Consider the following 19,561-nt stretch of genomic DNA (forward strand, 5'->3'; position numbering starts at 1 on the left):
AAGCCTATTATAACAAAATGCCCTTTGAACTTGTAAGTGGCCTTGGTACTTGGGTTTCCAGCCCCATTGAACCATTGCTCAATATAAACAAACATCTTTAAAAGATTGGAATGGGAAGACAGAAAAAAAAACACGTTGAAATTACACTGTGTGAAGATAACGTAAAATGCTTACCACATTGAATTAAGCTTCATTTTCCATTATTTCAAGGGAAATGTTAAATAACATTTAATTTTGTGTCGAGCATCCATTCAAAACACAAAAATGTTAAACATTGCTGCAAAGTCATTAATAAAGTATGAGACAGCATGACACACAAAATGAAAAAAAGTACAAACCTCATTAGAAACATCCACTACTAAATTGTCATCACTTTTATCTCCGTCGCTGTCCTTTAAAACAAGATAAATATTTTCAGATGAACTGAAATATTAAAATTTGTTAGGACTAATGGCTTGATCAGCTAGCTACTACACTATGAATATAACATGCTTTCAGCAGGTACAAAGTCTACTGTAGTAGACTATCAGCAGTCACTGGACATAAGGAGGAAATAGCTGGCAAGTTTTAATATGAATAAATATAAACGATTGGGGTAGAGTCAGGCAAAATTCTGAGCATTTTATGAAGTCACCTCCAAACTGGAACTAACCCATTTACAGCAGGCATGTAACAATTATAATACTTAATAAAATTGGTAACTTCCAATTCAGTCTGCTCTGCAGGTTTTGCAAGTGTGTTCCCGAGATTCACAAATCCTGGTAAATCTAGCATTTGATGTGAAACAACTTTAGCTTAAGGGAGAAGAGAAGCACCAAAACAGGATTTATGGAGCTATAAGCAGCAGATTTTCCTGTAGAGAAAGGGATTAACAACAGAAGTATACCTGATAACAATGTCATTGCATCATCAGCATCAAAGTCACAAAATCAACTGCAGAGTGTTGGAAAGGAGAAGTTCTAAGTTTTGTGAAAATAATGTAAGTCTCAATCATGCTGCAATTAACAAGTTTTTGCAGGAAATTGCATGGACTTTAGCAGCATTTCTTTGGGAGACTAGACAGAGCTGGACCTCAAACACAAGATAGCAGGAAAGGCAGAAAATGCATCAAACTGAATGCTTCAGCAACTGAAGGGTGTCTCACGGTCAAGAAAAACATAAAAAGTGCTTTCAAAGGCTCATCAGGACATTGGAGGACTGGTGGGAAAGTTGAAGGCTGGAAAATAATATGCAATACCCCAATTAATAAACTGCAAGACATTGTAGCAACTGCAGGAACAGCAGTTGTGAAATCCAGCCTACCACTCACCAAAACATTCAAGAGACCATGCCCAGCTCCAGGAATGGGAAGTGGAAGAAAAGATGGACCAGGCAGCAAACTGTTTCAGGATTAGTTAAGGCAAACCAGAAGGGTCAGTGCATTATCCTGTGGGAACCATTGCTACCAACATATTAGCAATACAAGGCATTGACTGTGCAGCTTCACATGAAAGCATATTATTGGTATTCAATGCAATTTTAGTGTTGGATTAAATTTAATTCCTGAACAGACAAAATTCAATAGAAAGAACAGAGGCCAGAAGAAGGCATGGATTAATTCATTCATTAATAATCTTGATGGTTGACAGAGAATTGCCTATGAAGAATCTAAGATAGAAGGACCAAACAACAGAAGGTACAAATTCAAGGATATCGAATGGAATAGAACAAGATGACGTAGAATTCATGAAGTTGAAGCCTACAAATCAGAAACTTCTAAATAACTTACCAGCTACTTAAAGGAATTTAGAACAAGTCCAAAAACAAGTTGAAGAATACATCCAAGCCCAGAAATACTGTCTGAAGGATGGGGAGACTATATATAGAACAAGTAAATACTGGCCCAGTATTGTGGGCAGTACAAACACCTCATCATCATTGGTTAATATTTTGAGTTGTAGTCTTTCAGATTTAGTAGAACAAAACTGAAGCAGTTCTTAGGAAGGGTCACAGGAGTCAAAATGTTAACCCTACTTTCTCTCTACAGATGCTATCTGATCTGCAGAGTTTCTGCAGCAATTTTGGTTTATGCATGTTACAGATCTTCAGCATCTACAGTTCTTTGTTTTATTACATCACTAACCTTCTACCATAGCTTAGTAAATAATAAGAAATTTTCAGTTTGAGATTCTTCAAAAAATCCATCAAAGACACTTAGGAATTACAAAGTATCATTCAAGACAAAGAAGGACACCACTTTGACTGGGACAACACACACATCCTATGACAGGCAAAACAAAGACATGCACAAGAATTCTTAGGGGCATGGCATTCTAATCAGAATTCCATCAATAAACACAGAGGATTTTAATCAATCTACCTCCCCTTGAAAAAAAGCAGAAATGACATAACCCACCTTAAGAAACCAAGACCTGTAATTAGAGAGGTGGGACATACTACCAGCACTTCACTGAACACTCTCTCTGATGATGAAATGTCTGAAAACAAACTTTCAAGCTCAGCGAGCTCACTTACATACTTACCCTGATATATCCCTCAACCTTCACTGTAACACACGGATTTGATGGAAGCACAGGTATGTGAAAGTTATACTGCAGTTATACAAAGCCCTGATTAGACCCTACATGCAGATTGTGAGCAGATCTGGGCACCAGAATTTAGGAAGGAGACTGGCCTTGGAGCGAGTACAATATAGATCTACAAGAATGATACTGGACATCACGAATTTTGTTATGAAGGGAGTTTATACAAATAAGGCCTAATTTCTCTAGAATCTAGAATGTTAAGGTGTGAATTCTCTGAAATATTAACAGGAAAATCCAGGGTAGATAAAGATAAATGGTTTCCACTGGTTGGGGATTCTACAACCAAAGGGCACAGTCTGAGAATTAGGGGCATAATCTGAGAATTACGGCCAGACCATTCAGGAGAGATGTTAGGAAACACTTTGACAGGTTCACAGTTTCTTGAAAGTGGAGTTGCAGGTAGATAGGATAGTGAAGGCAGCGCTTGGTACACTTGCCTTTATTGGTCAGTGCACTGAGTGCATGAGTGGGAGGTCAGTTTTCGGCTGTACAGAACGTTGGTTAGGGCCACTTTTGGAATTTTGTGTGCAAATCTGGTCTTCCTGTTATAGAAAAGGATGTTGTGAAACTTTTAAGGGTTCAGATAAATTTACTAGAGTGTTGCCAGGGTTGGAGGGTTTGAGCTATAGGGAGAGGCTGAAAGGCTGGGGCTGGGGCTATTTTCCCTGGAGTATAGGAACCTGAGGGGCAACCTTACAGAGGTTTATAAAATCATGAGGGATATGGATAGGGTGAAAATCCAAGGTCTTTTCTGCGGGATGGGGGTGTCCAAAACCAGAGAGCATAGGCTTAAGGTGAGAGGGAAATATTTGAAAGGGACCTAAGGGACAACTTTGTAATGCAGAGGGTGGAGTGTGTTTAGAATGAGCTGCCAGAAGATTTGGTGGAGGCTGCTACAACATTTAAAAGGCACCTTGATGGATATATGAATAGGAAGGGTTTAGAGTGATACAGGCCAAATGTTGGTAAATGGGACTCGATTAATTTAGAATATCTGGTCGGCATGGACAAGTTACACAGAAGGGTCTGTTTCCGTGCTGAACATATCTATGACTCTATGATTGTTAACGAAAAACAAAGATTTCAATCTTGCTCTAAGTTACCAATCTAAACTACTACAAAATTAGTTATTACTATCAAGAATTACTGATGAACAAGAGATTGAGAGTACAACTTGCTGCCAGAGGAAGTGCCAGAGATTGCAATAATTACAACATTCAAAAGGCATCTGGATGGGTTTATAAATAAGAAAGGAATAGGTTAATTTAGGATATCTGGTCAACATTGGCAAGTTGGACCAAAGGGTCTGTTTCCATGCTGTAGATGTTGAGAATGATCATAAAGTGAACAATTGTGAGGAAAAGCATAGAAACCGTTACCAGAGCTGTAACCCAGAGAGACAGCATGTGTAAGAGATCAGCAGAGAAGGGATGATCATAATAAAAACACCACAACTGAGATCACGTAAACTTGAAACAGATCACAAGATTATACAGAGAAGTCAAAAGCATTGATATAATTAAACAAGAAATTAATTCAAATTTCGAAATATTTCTCGGAAGAAGAGAATGCAGGAAAGTCTACAACTACCTTGGGAGAGACACGCACATAACTGACAGAAGGGCAAGTGCAGAACATCCTCAACCTCAGAATGATATCAGAATTAGACCAGGGAGATTGGTCAAAGCATCAGAAACTAACTCTGTGAATTAGAGACTTTAGACGAGATGTTTAGAAAGAAAGTTTAATGGGGATAAAGACTTGGTAGGAGATCTAAAGAAACAGATTTAAAGCATGATAATGATGATGATGATGCAAATTACATAATCAGAGTTAATGATTAAGTAAAGCTAGCTGGAAGTGAACAGATTCTTTAAGATAATTTGTGAGCAGATCAAACTGAAAATAAAGAGTTCTTGCAGAAAGTTTCATGAACATTATTTTGCATATATTTATATCCAAACCACACAACAAACACTTCCTGCTGGCACCTGTACATGCCCTAGATAATATTTGGCCAGTGTTTCTTCTGCTCACAATTTTTTTTAAACACTTGAGCTATAGGCAGAGATTGAACAGGCTGGGGCTGTTTTCCCTGAAGCATCAGAGGCTGAGGGGTGACCTTATAGAGGTTTATATAATCATGAGAGGTTTATATAATCATAGACAAAGTCTTTTCCCTGGGGTGGGGGAGTCCAAAACTAGAATGCGTAGGTTTAGGGTGAGAGGGGAAAGATATAAAAGAGACCTAAGGGGCAACTTTTTCACGCAGAAGGTGGTACGTGTATGGAATGAGCTGCCAGAGGAAGTGGTGGAGGCTGGTACAATTGCAACATATAAAAGGCATTTGAATGAGTATATGACTAGGAAGGGTTCAGAGTGATATGGGCCGGGTGCTGGCAAATGGGATTAGATTATGATTTGGAGATGCCAGTGTTGGACTGGGGTGTACAAAGTTAAAAATCACACAACACCAGGTTATAGTCCAACAGGTTTAATTGGAAGCACACTAGCTTTTGGGGCGCCGCTCCTTCATCAAGTGGATTAGCTTAGATTAGATTAGGATATCTGGTTGGCATGGACAAATTGGACCTAAGCGTCCGTTTCTGTGCTGGACATCTCTATGATTCAGTGACTCTTCTTGCTTGCTCCCACTTGCTCAGCTGAAGTTGTGCAATGGCATCAGATTTTCTCCCTCAAGCAGGCCTGAAGATGTGGTTGCGCTTTTACTTAAATCTTAAGATTTTCTAAAACTTATCCTGTACACAGATTTCATTCAAGTGTGCAAACATTGTTTGCAAATACAAAGAATCTGTTATCACTGGCACGAAAGTTGGAAATTCAAGTATCAAAGATAATAGGCAACAGACCTAGCAGGGAGGTGGGAAGATTATTTTCTTGAATGCAGCAAATTGCTATGATCTAGAATATCCAATCTGAAAGGCTGGTTGAAGCCAATTCAATGGTAACTTTTGAAACAGAATAATATATATGTTTGAAAGGAAGATACTTGTAGGGCTTTTGAGAAGAGCTGGGGAGTGGAACTTACTCCTTAGCCATTTCTACCATCCAATGCAGACACATTGGCGAAATGGCCTCCTTCATTGTTGAACAGCTATACAATTCTAGAAAATTCACAAGTAACTAAGCAAGTATCTCACTTTTAACACTTAAATCATGCTTGTTTTAATTTTTTTATTTCATTCATAGACATTATGTTAAATAGTAGCAAGGTTTCATATTTTGTACCAAAAATGGCAAGATTCTACATTTGAAGGTAAGTTTGCATTCTTCTGAAGCCTTCACTGCTTGCACTTACATAGTGGCTTATGGAGTCCTTATCATCAACCTTCCTCTTTTTCACATCATTAGAATAATCAGGTCCGTTCCTGCGCTTATCAGTGCCTCGCAGACTGTCGGGTACCAACAGGGAATTGCTCTGTGAAGACATAATAGCTGCTTTCAAACTAAAATTCCTTTCAATTTCCCTGTACAATTCTATGAATGTTTATGATACTAAACACAAATATATAGTATTTACAAAGTATCCAGTGACCTTAGCAATTTACCAATTGAATGTATTAAAGAAGGATGTTTGTTTAAAAATGGAGATATTTCCTCCTCCTATTGAACCACCAAGACCACATTTTAAAATGTTTAAACTGCAACGCATACTGCTCATGACAAAATACTCATGGGTAACAAGCATTTAACATTACTCATTAATTAAGATTTTACTACCTAAGCCCATAAAGTCTGACAGCTTATTTGCAGTAGCTTCTTGCCAAACACCAACTATTTAGGGGATTTTTCCATTTAAGTCTGTAGTTATATTGCCACTTTCCACTTCATAATAATGCAAACGTGGCGGTACAAGTCGGGAACCAGATGACTAATTAAAGTAGAAGTGATAGTCCCAGCGGTGGGATTTCAAATTAGACTTTCAATTTGCAGGTGTACAGCAAGGCATCAAATTGATGTACATAATGATGCAATGCCAACAGGACTGGAAGAACCAAATCTAAGTGGAAACATAACTTCAATCTGTTCACTTGGTGAGCATAAAAAAAATATACTGAATCTCTGAACAGTGCATGTAATAATAACTGTAGCCAAAATGTCTTCCCTACAATAACTAAACACAATGTAAAAACTGCTTTATTAATGATCTGGTATTAATTCAAAGTCCTGCTGTCTTCCAAGTGTGAGAAACTCCAAGTTTACAGAATGAAATCTAGCCCCTTTGCCCTGGCAGCATACTCAAACTTAAAACAAAACTGGGTTTATTAGTCAGCTCTAGAATAAGTAAGCCAAGTTTAGCTATATAAGCATCCCATGCTGCAGTCAGTCAGTCATTCAGCTTGAATTGAAGCATATCTAAAAACTAGTTTGGAGAATATAAAGATAGTGAAGAGAACTGTTTATATTAAAAACATCAAATTTTAATTTCATTTTGTCTATATTGGTCAAAGACATTTTACATCTCTCCGTTGACATGGCAATTTGAATGGTTACATGCTTCAATTTAACACACCCAGTTCCCATCTGCACTCCATGCAACAATGAGCCATTTGAAGTAGTTGGTTGGATTAGCACATTCAAGGGGCAATTTACTCAGTGATGTGTTAAAGGGTGTGACCAATGTAGAATAAAACATGTGAAAACCACCCTAAATGCTCAGATAGCTGTTATTTCAGGAAATGAAAACAAAAGCATAATGTGGAGTCACGTGACATTTACTCTATTTGAAATGCACGGAGTTCTTATTTCCCCTTTTGTTCCTTGACTTTACTGAGTCAGTAAATGTAATAGAAATTCATTAGTTGAAAAGAACAAGGTTCTCACGAACATGTGTGATACAAATTTTTAACTGCCAGACTCATGAAAGGCAATTAAAGCTTTCCCTTAACATATAAAGCTACCAGTACAATTTTCCAGCATAGCTAAAGATGATATAGAGTTACAAGCACAAGAAACAAGATTGCCCAACACCTCAAGCCCCATTTTGTCAACTTCAAAAACCTTCCGCTTGCTTCAGCAAATCCTTCTCCGAGGCTAATGCTAAGCTGTCTATTATTGCTGGTCAGTCAAGCTAAAGAACAGTCAGAGGTCTCGCGTAAATTGTACAAAACCCCAATGAAATTTAATCCAGTGTAACCTCCCGTGTAACCTTTACTACTGGTTTCCAGCCAAAAGGCACAGTCTTCTGGAATCTTGACAACATTTCATTTCCACTGCTCAGTCTTCATATTGTGCCTTTAAAACTTAACTAGGCAATCAGTATGATATTGGTCATGAATTTCAACAGCCCAGAAAAATGTCTGTCCACCCTCCACACATAAACAAAAGGACAACTCATTTGAATTTAAACAATGCAAGTACTGGCCTTTGTAGATTTCATGGAATTTATAGAGAATAATTGATGACTGGGAGCAATTACGTTGTACTAATCTAATTGAGGGGTTATAACTCTGCCCTTAACCACAAGGTTGAAGCTTTAATGGTTTTGAACTGTCATCTGAATCAAATGATTACATTTCTGCTTTGAAATCATTCCAGGGCTTTTATTAAAAAAAAATACAGGGAGGTTTTGTTCAGTTTTTATTGTGTTGACAGCATCTGACTTGGTTGGCAGATATTGATTGCCAAAACATTCACCCTCACTGAAGCCTGATGATGCTTACTGAAAGATTAATATTTGTGACAATACGCTAGTGTGGAATAATATGCTGTTAAGAAGTGGCAAGTTCTATGGCCAGTATTTATAGTTTACCAACTGGAGCTAAAAGAACCCTTTGGTAATAAACCCCGATGATAAAATTCTATAGACCATCTCAAGGGGCAATGGAAGAGGAAGTGTTGTGCCTAAATGCACACTACAATTATCCTAACCCCCAAAGACCGCCCCTCCATTCCCAACATATTATAGGTTTTGAGCCTCAAAAAGTAGCAAAATAATTCATCTAGGGCAAACCTAAAGTGTGCTTTTGATGCAGCCCACAGATGCACCTTTTAACCATTTTTGTATATAGTTTATTAAGTGCTCTGGCATTTTATAGCACATTATGGCTCAGTATTTTATGAAGGATGCTTTAGGCCTATTTTGTTAATGTAACAACTTTGACCTTAGGATTAACAAGATTTAAAGACCAGTTTGTAAAATTCCCTCCAGTCTATCAAAATCATGCAGCTGTGACAGGTTTTGACTGCAACATCAACTTAATCTCCACGACCAGACATCTTCTCATTTCATGCTAGGTCAGAGTATTTTGGGGTAGGTCGAGCAATAATCCGATGGCATTAATTCCATTCATGATGTTAAATAGGCATAACTTCAAAATAATCACATAGCTCAGTGTCATTGAGCAAAGTACCACATAAAAGCCAGGCCATTATATTATATCACTAATAACCTGACCAAAGTACTTAACTTGTTTGATTACTGAAAAGTGAGAAATGTTGCAGAAACTTTGCTTTGCACTCATCCGAACGAATACAACAAAGTCCAATTTCAAATGTTTCTTCAACGTATCAAAAACATACATTGGGCAGGAAGTTAAGGCTCATTCCATGAAAACAAGTTTCTTGTTGAAACCTCTGAAAATATTAATGCAGTAAATGCTATCCTCTGGCTTATTTTTTTAATGGCAATGTGCAAGAACCCATTTGCTGCAAACAGAAGGAACACATTTGAACCTTTTTTAAAAAAATCAGAAGCATGACAGACCTATAGTTCCCCATTGCTTTCTCTACTCTCCATTCAGAGTCAATTTACCTAAGAATCAACATTTTTCTCCTGTGCTGTAATTTGCTGTGATTGCTAGAAACTTGGTATTTGTCCTGACAAATCAGTATGAAAAGATTCACCAACATGTCTCTTTTCAAAAATATTCATATTTTTAACGTATAATTAAAATCTTGCGCTGTTATGAAAGACAATGAATATGTAAATTGTCTCCCTTTTTTCAGCATGTTATGGAAAGAAACTTCAGAGTGGTTTGGTGCAAAGGGATCCGGGGGTTCTTGTGCGTTTATCACAAAAAACCAATACGCAGGTACAGCAATTAATATGGAAGGCAAATGGAATTTTGGCATTTATACTCTATTCCTTTAGCAATAAAAATAGGGAAGTGTTGCTGCAACTATACAAAGCATTCGTGAGGTCACATACAGGTTTGGTCCCCTTACTTGAGAAAGGATGTAGTTGTATTGCAGGCAGTTCAAAGGAGATTCACTAGATTGATTCCAGAGATATGGGACTTGTCTTATGAAGAGAGATTCAGCAGCTTAGGCCTATACTCTCTGGAGTTTACAGGAAGGAGAATAAATTCAGTTGAAGTATATAAGATGCTAAAGGGGATTGACAAAATAGATGTGGAAAGGATGTTTCCTCATGTGGGACAATGTAAACGGAGAAGTCAAAGTTTTAGAATAACGGGCAGCAGATTTAAAACAGATGAGAAAAATAATTTATTTCAAAGGGTTGTGAACCTGTGGAATTCACTTCCCAAGAGTGCGGTAGATGCTGGAACACTGAATAAATTTGAGGAGATAGACAATTTTAAATTAGTATTGGGTTGAGAAACAAGGACAGTGGGCAGTAGAATTGAGGATGAGAAGTGATCAGCCATAATCATATTGAATGGCAGAACAGATTTAAAGGGCTGAATTTCCTACTCCTGCTCCTAGTTCTTATGCTCTAATGCTGTATTCTCTAATGGCATCATTACTGCTCAGTCTCTACATGGCCTCTAATTTGTCATGATGCACGTTAATATTGGATGAGCAGAAATTTTCTTCAGTTAGAATAGGAGGAAAATAAAGGCTGTAATTTTCAGTCCCCAGCACAAACACAAACCCAGTCTCTTCTTGATTATTGTCAGAGACCAAAACTGAAGTGGGAGCCCCAATCCAAACCCATTTCCCTTCTTCATGAAGACAGCCTCCTTTCACTTCTAAGATTGCCCATTTCTGGTCCTGTGTCAGCTCATCTCAAGCTAATACTCTACTCCATGTCACTGTTACCTTCAAACTCAACTATTAAATGCTGTCATGGCCAGTCTTCCACTGTTCACTCTTCAATGAGGTTGAGCTCATCCAAGATAATGCTGTCCACAGTCTAACCTGCATCAAGTCACGTTCAACTATCAGTCTTGTTGCTTGCTAACCTACATTGGCTCCTACAATTTTCATCCTCAAGTTCCCATCAGCGCCTCTCCCTTCTCTCAACAATTCCCACAACTCTCCTAGATCCATATACCCTTCCAGATCACGTATGTGTACCCCAGTGTTCACTCTCCACCTTTGCTGACTAAACCTCCACTGTTTATGCATCTAACCTTGGGATTGTCTTATTACACCTCTCCACTTTGAAGTTGTTCACAAAAAAATCCCTCTGTCTTTGACCTGGCCTTTGGCACTTGTCTTAATATTTCTTTGTGGTTCACTGTAAAATTTCAATCACATTCCTGCAAACAGCTTGGAATGTCTTCTTTTGCTAAATTTGCTACTTAAATGCAGATTGTTTTTGATAATCTAGATTTCCAACCTGGGTTTTAAATTAAATTTTTTTCTCTCAGCAGTACAAGATGCTTTTACTGTTCAAAAGATTTACTATGTCAATAGTTTGCACCAGAACAAACATATAGGACAATGAAGCTGATCTGGTTTATCACAATATATGGGGGGAACAAAATGTACATTCTTCTGAATAGCTCACATAATTGACTGGAACACCTATCCTGCTGCTCAAATACAAAACACAAGCATGTTTTTATAGCTCTGCATAACTCCAATGCAAAAACTAACTGTACCCACCTCATCCACAGTGTTTGCTCATATTTTCTTGAAGGCACAGATTCACACTAGGACTAGGACTATACAGGCACCAGCTATCATTGAGGGCTTGCCCTCAAGTAAGGCAGTGGAGTATCAATAAGCTTTCCCATGGGAAGTATCACACTGAATCTGATGTTTCTGTCAAATAAGCTACAAATGCACCTTGTCATCACATGCCTTATCAGATAGCCAACTATTAATTTAGTACTTCTGTAATTTGAGAAATTCCCGAGACTATATTCCAGCTTCCATTGTTTACACTGTTAAGACAGGTCTCCCAATCTCAATGTACAACTCTGGTACATAAATATGGGAAGTCAGTGCAGAAGTATCAGTCCCTGAAACCCAGCCACAAAAACCCTAAACGCAGACACCATAAATGAACTAGCCTGTGATTTTTGTCCTGTTTTCCCACCTCTCCTATTGGCCAAAGGCCAGTAGTGAATGCTTCTATATTTCTACCAACTGACATAAGCTCACATGGAACTGACCAAGGATCAAACTGTCAACCATTCCCATGCACACCCAAGTAAGTCAGTTTTGTCAGCTCGACCCAATGGATAATATTATTTCCCCAAACGCAAGTGAGAAGGTGGAGGTTCAGCATTATAACCCAAGTAGACATTTCAATGTTGTAGATTCAGAACGGTACTTTGTAAAGAGTGAATCAACTGAAGCTTCATCTGCAGATCCATGGCACCAAGTTTAGCCAATTCTCCTAGTACTCTGATCAACAATTCCCACTCAACCAGTTATTACTACTACTCCAGTGTTAACTGTTCCAAATGTGCTAAGGGCTCTCCTCTTTCTCCCTCTTTAGCCAAACCAATGTCGGGATCAATATTCTTGCAAAGCTGCTGGCTTTGCAGCGCTGTCTAGGTTCTACACAATGATTGTACAAAAAAAATCTTGTGCTTGTTCACCTTTCCAGCATCTCAGTGAGGAGAACATAAAACTTTGCTGCACTGAGATCTCAGTAGCAGATGTACATAAGCAACAACAGCTAAATTTCACAATTTGTAGTTAAACCCATGTAACTGTCCTTTGGTCTCTATGAAGAATGAGGTATTACATTTGTATTAGTTAATAACTTTTATTTTGTACACCTTGGTCAGTGTATGCCTCTCTCAAGTAAGATCCTAGAAAACAGAACCTAAATTTCTACACAACATTTGATTGCCGAAAATAAGAGGTTAGGGGTAGAGTGTAATAGATGGATGATGAAAGAAGATTCGCCAGTTAACATGAGACAGAGAGTAGGATCATTTTCTGGTTGACATGATGTAATGTAGCATACCACAGGGATCAATGCTAGAGCCTCAATGTTTTACAATTTATACGAATGAATTTGGTAAAGAGACCGAACGTTTGGTAGCTACATTTGCTCAGAACACAAAGAGAGGTAGGGAAATAAGTTGTAAAGAGGACATAAGGGGCCAACAAATGGATATAGCTAAGTTTAATAAGTGGATAAATATCTAGCAACTGTAATATGTGGGAGAATTTGTTAGTTTGACTGGGAAGAATAAAATTAAAGGATATTATCTAAATGAAGAGAGATTGCAGAGCTCTAAAATATAGAGGGATCTGTACATCCAAGTGCATGAATTGTAAAAGCTTAGTATGCAGATAAAGCAAGTAATTAGGAAAAGTAATAGAATATGATTGATTATGGAAAGGGAAACTGAACATAAAATTAATACGGTAAAAACAATGACTGCAGATGCTGGAAACCAGATTTTGGATTAGTGGTGCTGGAAGAGCACAGCAGTTCAGGCAGCATCCGAGGAGCAGCAAAAGTGACGTTTCAGGCAAAAGCCCTTCATCAGGAATAAAGGCAGAGAGCCTGAAGCGTGGAGAGATAAGCTAGAGAAGGGTGGGGGTGGGGAGAAAGTAGCATGGAGTACAATAGGTGAGTGGGGGAGGGGATGAAGGTGATAGGTCAGGGAGGAGGGTGGAGTGGATAGGTGGAAAAGAAGATAGGCAGGTAGGACAAGACAGTGCTGAGCTGGAAGTTTGGAACTAGGGTGAGGTGGGGGGAGGGAAATGAGGAAACTGTTGAAATCCACATTGATGCCCTGGGATTGAAGTATTCCGAGGCAGAAGATGAGGCATTCTTCCTCCAGGCGTCTGGTGGTGAGGGAGCAGCGGTGAAGGAGGCCCAGGACCTCCGTGTCCTCGGCAGAGTGGGAGGGGGAGTTGAAATGTTGGGCCGATTTTGCTGCTCCTCAGATGCTGCCTGAACTGCTGTGCTCTTCCAGCACCACTAATCCAAAAATAAAATTAATAAGTTTGTGTTTCAGCTGGACAGGATACTGGTTAGATGGGATCTTAAATACTTTGAACTGGATTATTCTCCTTAAAATAATAGATGTAAATCTTATGAAAGCAGTTCAGAGAAGGTGTAGTAGACTAATATCTGGAATGGAGGAAGTGAGGACTGCAGATGCTAGAGATCAGAGCTGAAAATGTGTTGCTGGAAAAGCGCAGCAGGTCAGGCAGCATCCAAGGAACAGAAGAATCGATGTTTCAGGCATAAGCCCTTCTTCCTGAAGAAGGGCTTATGCCCAAAATGTCGATTCTCCTGTTCCTTGGATGTTGCCTGACCTGCTGCGCTTTTTCAGCAACACATTTTCAGCTCTAATACCTGGAATGGACAGGTTGCTTTAAGAGAAAAGGGTTTGACAGCTTGGCTTGTATCCACTGGAGTTTAGAAGTGCAAAAGGTGACTCACCTGAATCATGTAAGGTTCTGTGGCATCTTCACAGGGTTGATGCGGAAAAGATATTTCCTTTTGTGGAAGATTCGAAAACTAGAAGCTACTGTTTAAAAATAAGGGGTCACCCTTAACCTACTGCAATTAGAGATTGGGTTAAACGCTTCTCTCAGAGGATCATGAGTCTTTAGAACCCTCTTCCTGATAAGGCAATGGAAGAAGTCTTTTAATCTTTTTAAAATAGTTGGAGGTCGATTTTTATAAACGATGGGGTGAATGGCAATTGTGGGTAAGTGGAAATTGGAGTCATCAGATCACCCACACTTTATTGAATAACAGAACTGACTGGAATGGCCAAGTAGCCTACTCCTGCTCTGTACGTTCAAAGATAGGTGGCCTGCTTTATCAGCAGATCGGCTTATGAAATTATGATCAATAGTGCACAACAGTGCCATGTGAGATGACCGACACGGATCAATTTAGTTTAATTTTTGAGCTTGACACCAACTCCCAATTATATTCACGAGATATCTTAGAGACAGCAGAAAAGAATTTTTTTTCACAGCATCAGTTGGATTGGTTTCAAACACAGGCCTCAAGTGAACTATTCAAATTATCACTGTTCTACACAATTCCAATGGTGAAAGATTGACTTGAAACTGAAGTGAAACCAGTTACTTAGTTACAGCTAAAGCAAACTTCTGAACCAAATCCCCAAAATACACGCATCCTTCGTCACTCCATGCAGTGAGTATTCACAATATGCACATTTTAAAATAACATCTAGTTTCCAGTAAGTCAATGCATTGACACTGAACAATAACTTTGCTGGGGCATGATATCTAATGGTAATTATATGAACTGGATCTGCTGTTACAAGTTACTGAAAGCAACTTGTAACTGAAAGCAACTGAGTGGCCTAGGAACCCTCCAACCACATGGGATGAATGTAGATTTCTCCAGTTTCCTCATTTCCCCTCTCCCCACCTTATCTCAGTCCCAACCCCGGATTCAGCACCGCCCTCTTGACCTGCAATCTTCTTCATGACCTCTCCGGCCTATCACCCTCACCTCCTTGCACCTATCATATTCCCAGCGCCCCTTCCCCAAATTCCCTCCCCCCTACCTTTTATCTCAGCCCGCTTGGCACACCAGCCTCATTCCTGAAGAAAGGCTTATGCCCGAAACGTCGATTCTCCTGCTCCTCGGATGCTGCCTGACCTGCTGTGTTTTTCCAGCATCATATTTTTACAACTCTGGTCTCCAGCATCTGCAGTCCTCACTTTCTCCTAATCTGGTCCCATATCCCTCTAAACCCTTCCTATTCATATACCCATCCAGATGCCTTTTAAAACCAGTCTCCACCATTTCTTCTGGCAGCTCATTCCACACACGCACCATTTTCTCCATGAAAATGTTGGGTCCCTTTTATACCTTTCCCCTCTCACTGTAAACCTATGCTCTCTAGTTCTGGATTCACCCACCCCAGGAAAAGACTTTGTCTATTTATCCTATCCATGCCCCTCATGATTTTACAAACCTCTATGAAGGTCACCCCTCAAGTTCAGTCGCTCCAGGGAAAACAGCCCCAGCCTATTCAACCTCTCCTTATAGCTCAAACCCTCCAATCCTGGCCACATCCTTGTAAATCTTTTCCGAACCCTTTCAAGTTTCACAACATTCTTCCAATAGAAGGGACACCAGAATTGCACACAATATTCCAAAAGTGGCTAGAATGAGAGAAAACCATGAAAAGAACAAATTGATAAATGACATGTTAAACATAAAATAAACATAAATATTTGATTTTAAAAATCTCTGATGCTTAAACTTGAAGGAACGAGTCTCTACATTTGCAAATGGCTAACTCTTAGTGCCAGAGGAGTTTTAATTACTTCCAGTTAAGCTGCCATTTATTTGCAAGTGTACTTGGACTGGAATAAATGAAGCTTAATAATATTCTGTGGTGAATAGTTCATATGCAACTTCAAAAAACAGTAACCTCAAATTATTCAGTATGTTTCAAAAGTGAGACAGAGAACATAACACTACTTCCAAAAAGCTAATGCAGCTCAGTACATCTGGGACATCACCTTTTGAATCTAACTGTACATCTGAGTGGCTATACCATTTGTACATAAATGAAGCCTCACAATCAGTTTGACAGCAAATTATGCTTCAATAAATAGCATACTGGTTTTGATAAATAAATTAATTTGCTAAATACTCCAACATAAAACCATCACTGCATCAGCCATAACCTAACGGAATAATCTAATTGAATACCAAACACTAACCAAGAGAAGATTGAATAGAGCATATCTTACATTCCCCTGACTGGACCTAGATAAGCACACTCCTCTAATTTAGATAGTCTGAAAAAAAAATACGAGAATTGACCTTCTAAATCCTTCATTTTTTCTCATAAATTGCATGCTGCTTCAAGAAGCAACTGACTCCAAAAAAACCTGGTTTTTGGCTTATTCTACTCTTTTTTAAAAAAATGGTAGTTCTACCATTTACGAGGAGAAAGTGAGGACTGCAGATGCTGGAGATCAGAGCTGAAAATGTGTTGCTGGAAAAGTGCAGCAGGTCAGGTAGCATCCAAGGAACAGGAGAATCGACGTTTCGGGCATAAGCCCTTCCTCCTGAAGAAGGGCTTATGCCCGAAACGTCGATTGTCCTGTTCCTTGGATGCTACCTGACCTGCTGCGCTTTTCCAGCAACACATTTTCAGTTCTACCATTTACGCTGAGCTTTCTCAATGGATGGCCCTTTGAGGCAAATACATCAAAATTGTAATCTATCTTTCTTTTTACATTTTACTTGTGCATTATTTATGATCATATAAAGTTTGAAAGAAATAAATGTCAAAAATTATTCCAAAAATTGATTCTGTTATGATGTGCCATCTGAAATGCCAAATGAATTAAATTAGGAACAAAATTTGAAGATTTTTCAATTTTCTCCTGTTTGGTTTCTATTACTTTTTTAAAAAAATGAATGCTTATGGCTGCAAAATTTCTCCCTTCAAAGCTTAAAACCTCTACTGTATTACAAAATGCATAATCCTTATCCACACAATTGCAGAATCTAAAAGGCATTGCATATTGAAGTTCCAATCTTAGCCTTGCCTCAAAATGGTTAATGTACCATTTAGTTATTTCAAAAGCTCAACTTTTCTCAAACTGAGGGAACTGAGGAAGGGAGCCTTTTGCTGGATGCCTCAAAATGCAGCAAGTTACACTGGTTCTATAATGTTGGGTCTTGCTATACCATGCATACAACTCTGCACCATACAAGGAATTGCTGTTTTGTAGCACATACCCACAATAAAAATAACAGAATACAACAAGGACAATGTTATCAGATCAGGAGCACCAGCATTTGCACGTTTCCTCCAAGTCATACACCATCCTGATACGGAATCATATTATCATTGCTTCGCTGTCATTAGTTCAAAATGCTGGAACTCCCTCCCTAACAGCACTGTGGGTCGACACACACTGCAAGGATTGCAGTGATTCATGTGCACCTTCTCAAGAACAATACATCTTGCCTGGTCAGTAATGCCCACATCCCATAAATGATATGAAAAAAATGCCACGTGCCTCCAGGAATGGTGCAGGAGGGAGGATTTTGGTCACCTGGATAATTGGGCCTTATTCTGTGGTAAATGGGACCTCTCCAAACAGGATGGTCTACACCTGAACCAGAGGAGTACCAATATCCTTTGGGGGGGGGGGGGGGGAATATTTACTAATGATCTTCGGGAGGGTTTAAACTAATTCAGCAGGGGGATGGGAACCTAAATTGTAGTTCCAGTGTCCAGGAGGTTGAGAGTAGGGAGGTCAGAAAGTCACAACAGTTCATCAGCAGGCAGGAAGGTGGTTTGAAGTGTCAACTTCAACACTAGGAGCATCCAAAATAAGGTGGGTGAACTTGCAGTATGGGTTGGTAGCTGGAACTTAGATGCTGTTGCCATTTCAGAGACATGGATAGAGCAAGGACTAGAATGGTTGTTGCAAGTTCTGGGATTTAGATGTTTCAGTAAGAACAGAGAAAATGGTAAAAGAGGGGGTGGTGTGGCATTGTTAATCAAGCACAGTATTACAGTAGCAGAAAGCACATTTGATGACTCACCCACTGAGGTAGTACGGGTTGAGGTTAGAAACAGGAAAGGAGGGGTCACCCTGTTGGGAGTTTTCTCTAGGCCTCCAAATAGTTCCAGAGATGTAGGGGAAAAGATAGCAAAGATATTTCTGGAAAGGAGCAAGGTTAACAGGGTAGTTGTTATGGTGGACTTTAACTTTCCAAATATTGACTGGAAATACTATAGTTTGAGTACTTTAGATGAGTCAGTTTTTGTCCTGTGTGTGGGGGGAGGGTTTCCTGACATAGTATTTAGATAGGTCAACAAGGGGGAAAGCCACATTGGATTTGGTATTGGGTAATGAACCTGGCCAGGTGTTAGATTTGGAGGTAGGTAAGCACTTTGGTCATAGTGACCACAATTCGATTATGTTTACTTTAGTGATGGAATGGGATAGTATATAACACAGGGCAAGAGTTATTGCTGGGCAAGAGGCAATTATGATGCAAACAGGCAAGATTTTGGATGCATAGGATAAGGAAGGAAACTGCAATGGATGGGCACAATTGAAATATGGAGCTTATTCAAGGAACAGCTAGTGCGTGGCCTTGATAAATATGTACCTGTCAAGCAAGAAGGAAGTAGTCAAGTGAAGGAGCTGTGGTTTATAAAGAGGTCGAATCTCTTCTCAAGAGGACGACGAAGGCTTCTGTTAGGATGACACGTGAAGGCTCAGTTAAGGCACTTGAGTTACAAGTTAGCCAAGAAAGACCCGAAGGGAGAGCTAAGAGGAGTCAGGAGGGGACGTGAGAAATCATTGGTAGGTAGGATCAAGGAAAACCCTAAAGCTTACTATAGATATATCAGGGATAAAAGAACAACTAGAGAAAGATTAGGTCCAATCAAGGATAATGGTGGGAAGCTGTGCGTGGAGTCCAAGGAGTTAGAGGAAGCGCTAGAATTTTTTTTGTCAGTATTCACACTAGAAAAAGATAACATTGTCGAGGAGAATACAGAGTTACAGACTACTAGAATAGATGGGACTGAGGTTTACAAAGAGGTGATGTTAGCAATTCTGAAAAGTATGAAAATAGTTAAGTCCCCTGGGATGGATGGAATTTATCCTAGGATTCTCTGGAAACCCAGGGAGAAGATTGTAGAGTCTTTGGCTTTGATCTTTATATTGTCATTGTCTACAGGAATAGTGCCAGAAGACTGGAGGATAGCAAATGTTGTCCGTTTGTTCAAGAAGGGTAATTATAGACCAGTGAGCCTTACTTCAGTTATGGGTAAAGAGTTGGAAAAGGTTACAAGAGCTAGGATTTACAA

At 39.2% G+C, this 19,561-nt stretch overlaps 1 protein-coding gene across 3 annotated transcripts in view; it reads right to left on the minus strand.

Annotated features, from left to right (window-relative positions):
• Positions 1 to 19,561, minus strand: part of LOC140486385 (transducin-like enhancer protein 1) — a 117,925-nt gene that overhangs the window by 32,775 nt on the left and 65,589 nt on the right. For all 3 annotated transcript variants that reach the window (XM_072585447.1, XM_072585457.1, XM_072585466.1), the window contains 2 exons: positions 5,905 to 6,024; positions 339 to 392 (listed from right to left, as the gene is read on the minus strand). In XM_072585447.1, coding sequence (XP_072441548.1) covers positions 339 to 392; positions 5,905 to 6,024 — 174 coding nt within the window. The remainder of the gene's footprint in view (positions 1 to 338; positions 393 to 5,904; positions 6,025 to 19,561) is intronic.

This window comes from Chiloscyllium punctatum, chromosome 2, assembly GCF_047496795.1.
Source record: "Chiloscyllium punctatum isolate Juve2018m chromosome 2, sChiPun1.3, whole genome shotgun sequence".
Lineage (NCBI taxonomy): Eukaryota > Metazoa > Chordata > Chondrichthyes > Orectolobiformes > Hemiscylliidae > Chiloscyllium > Chiloscyllium punctatum.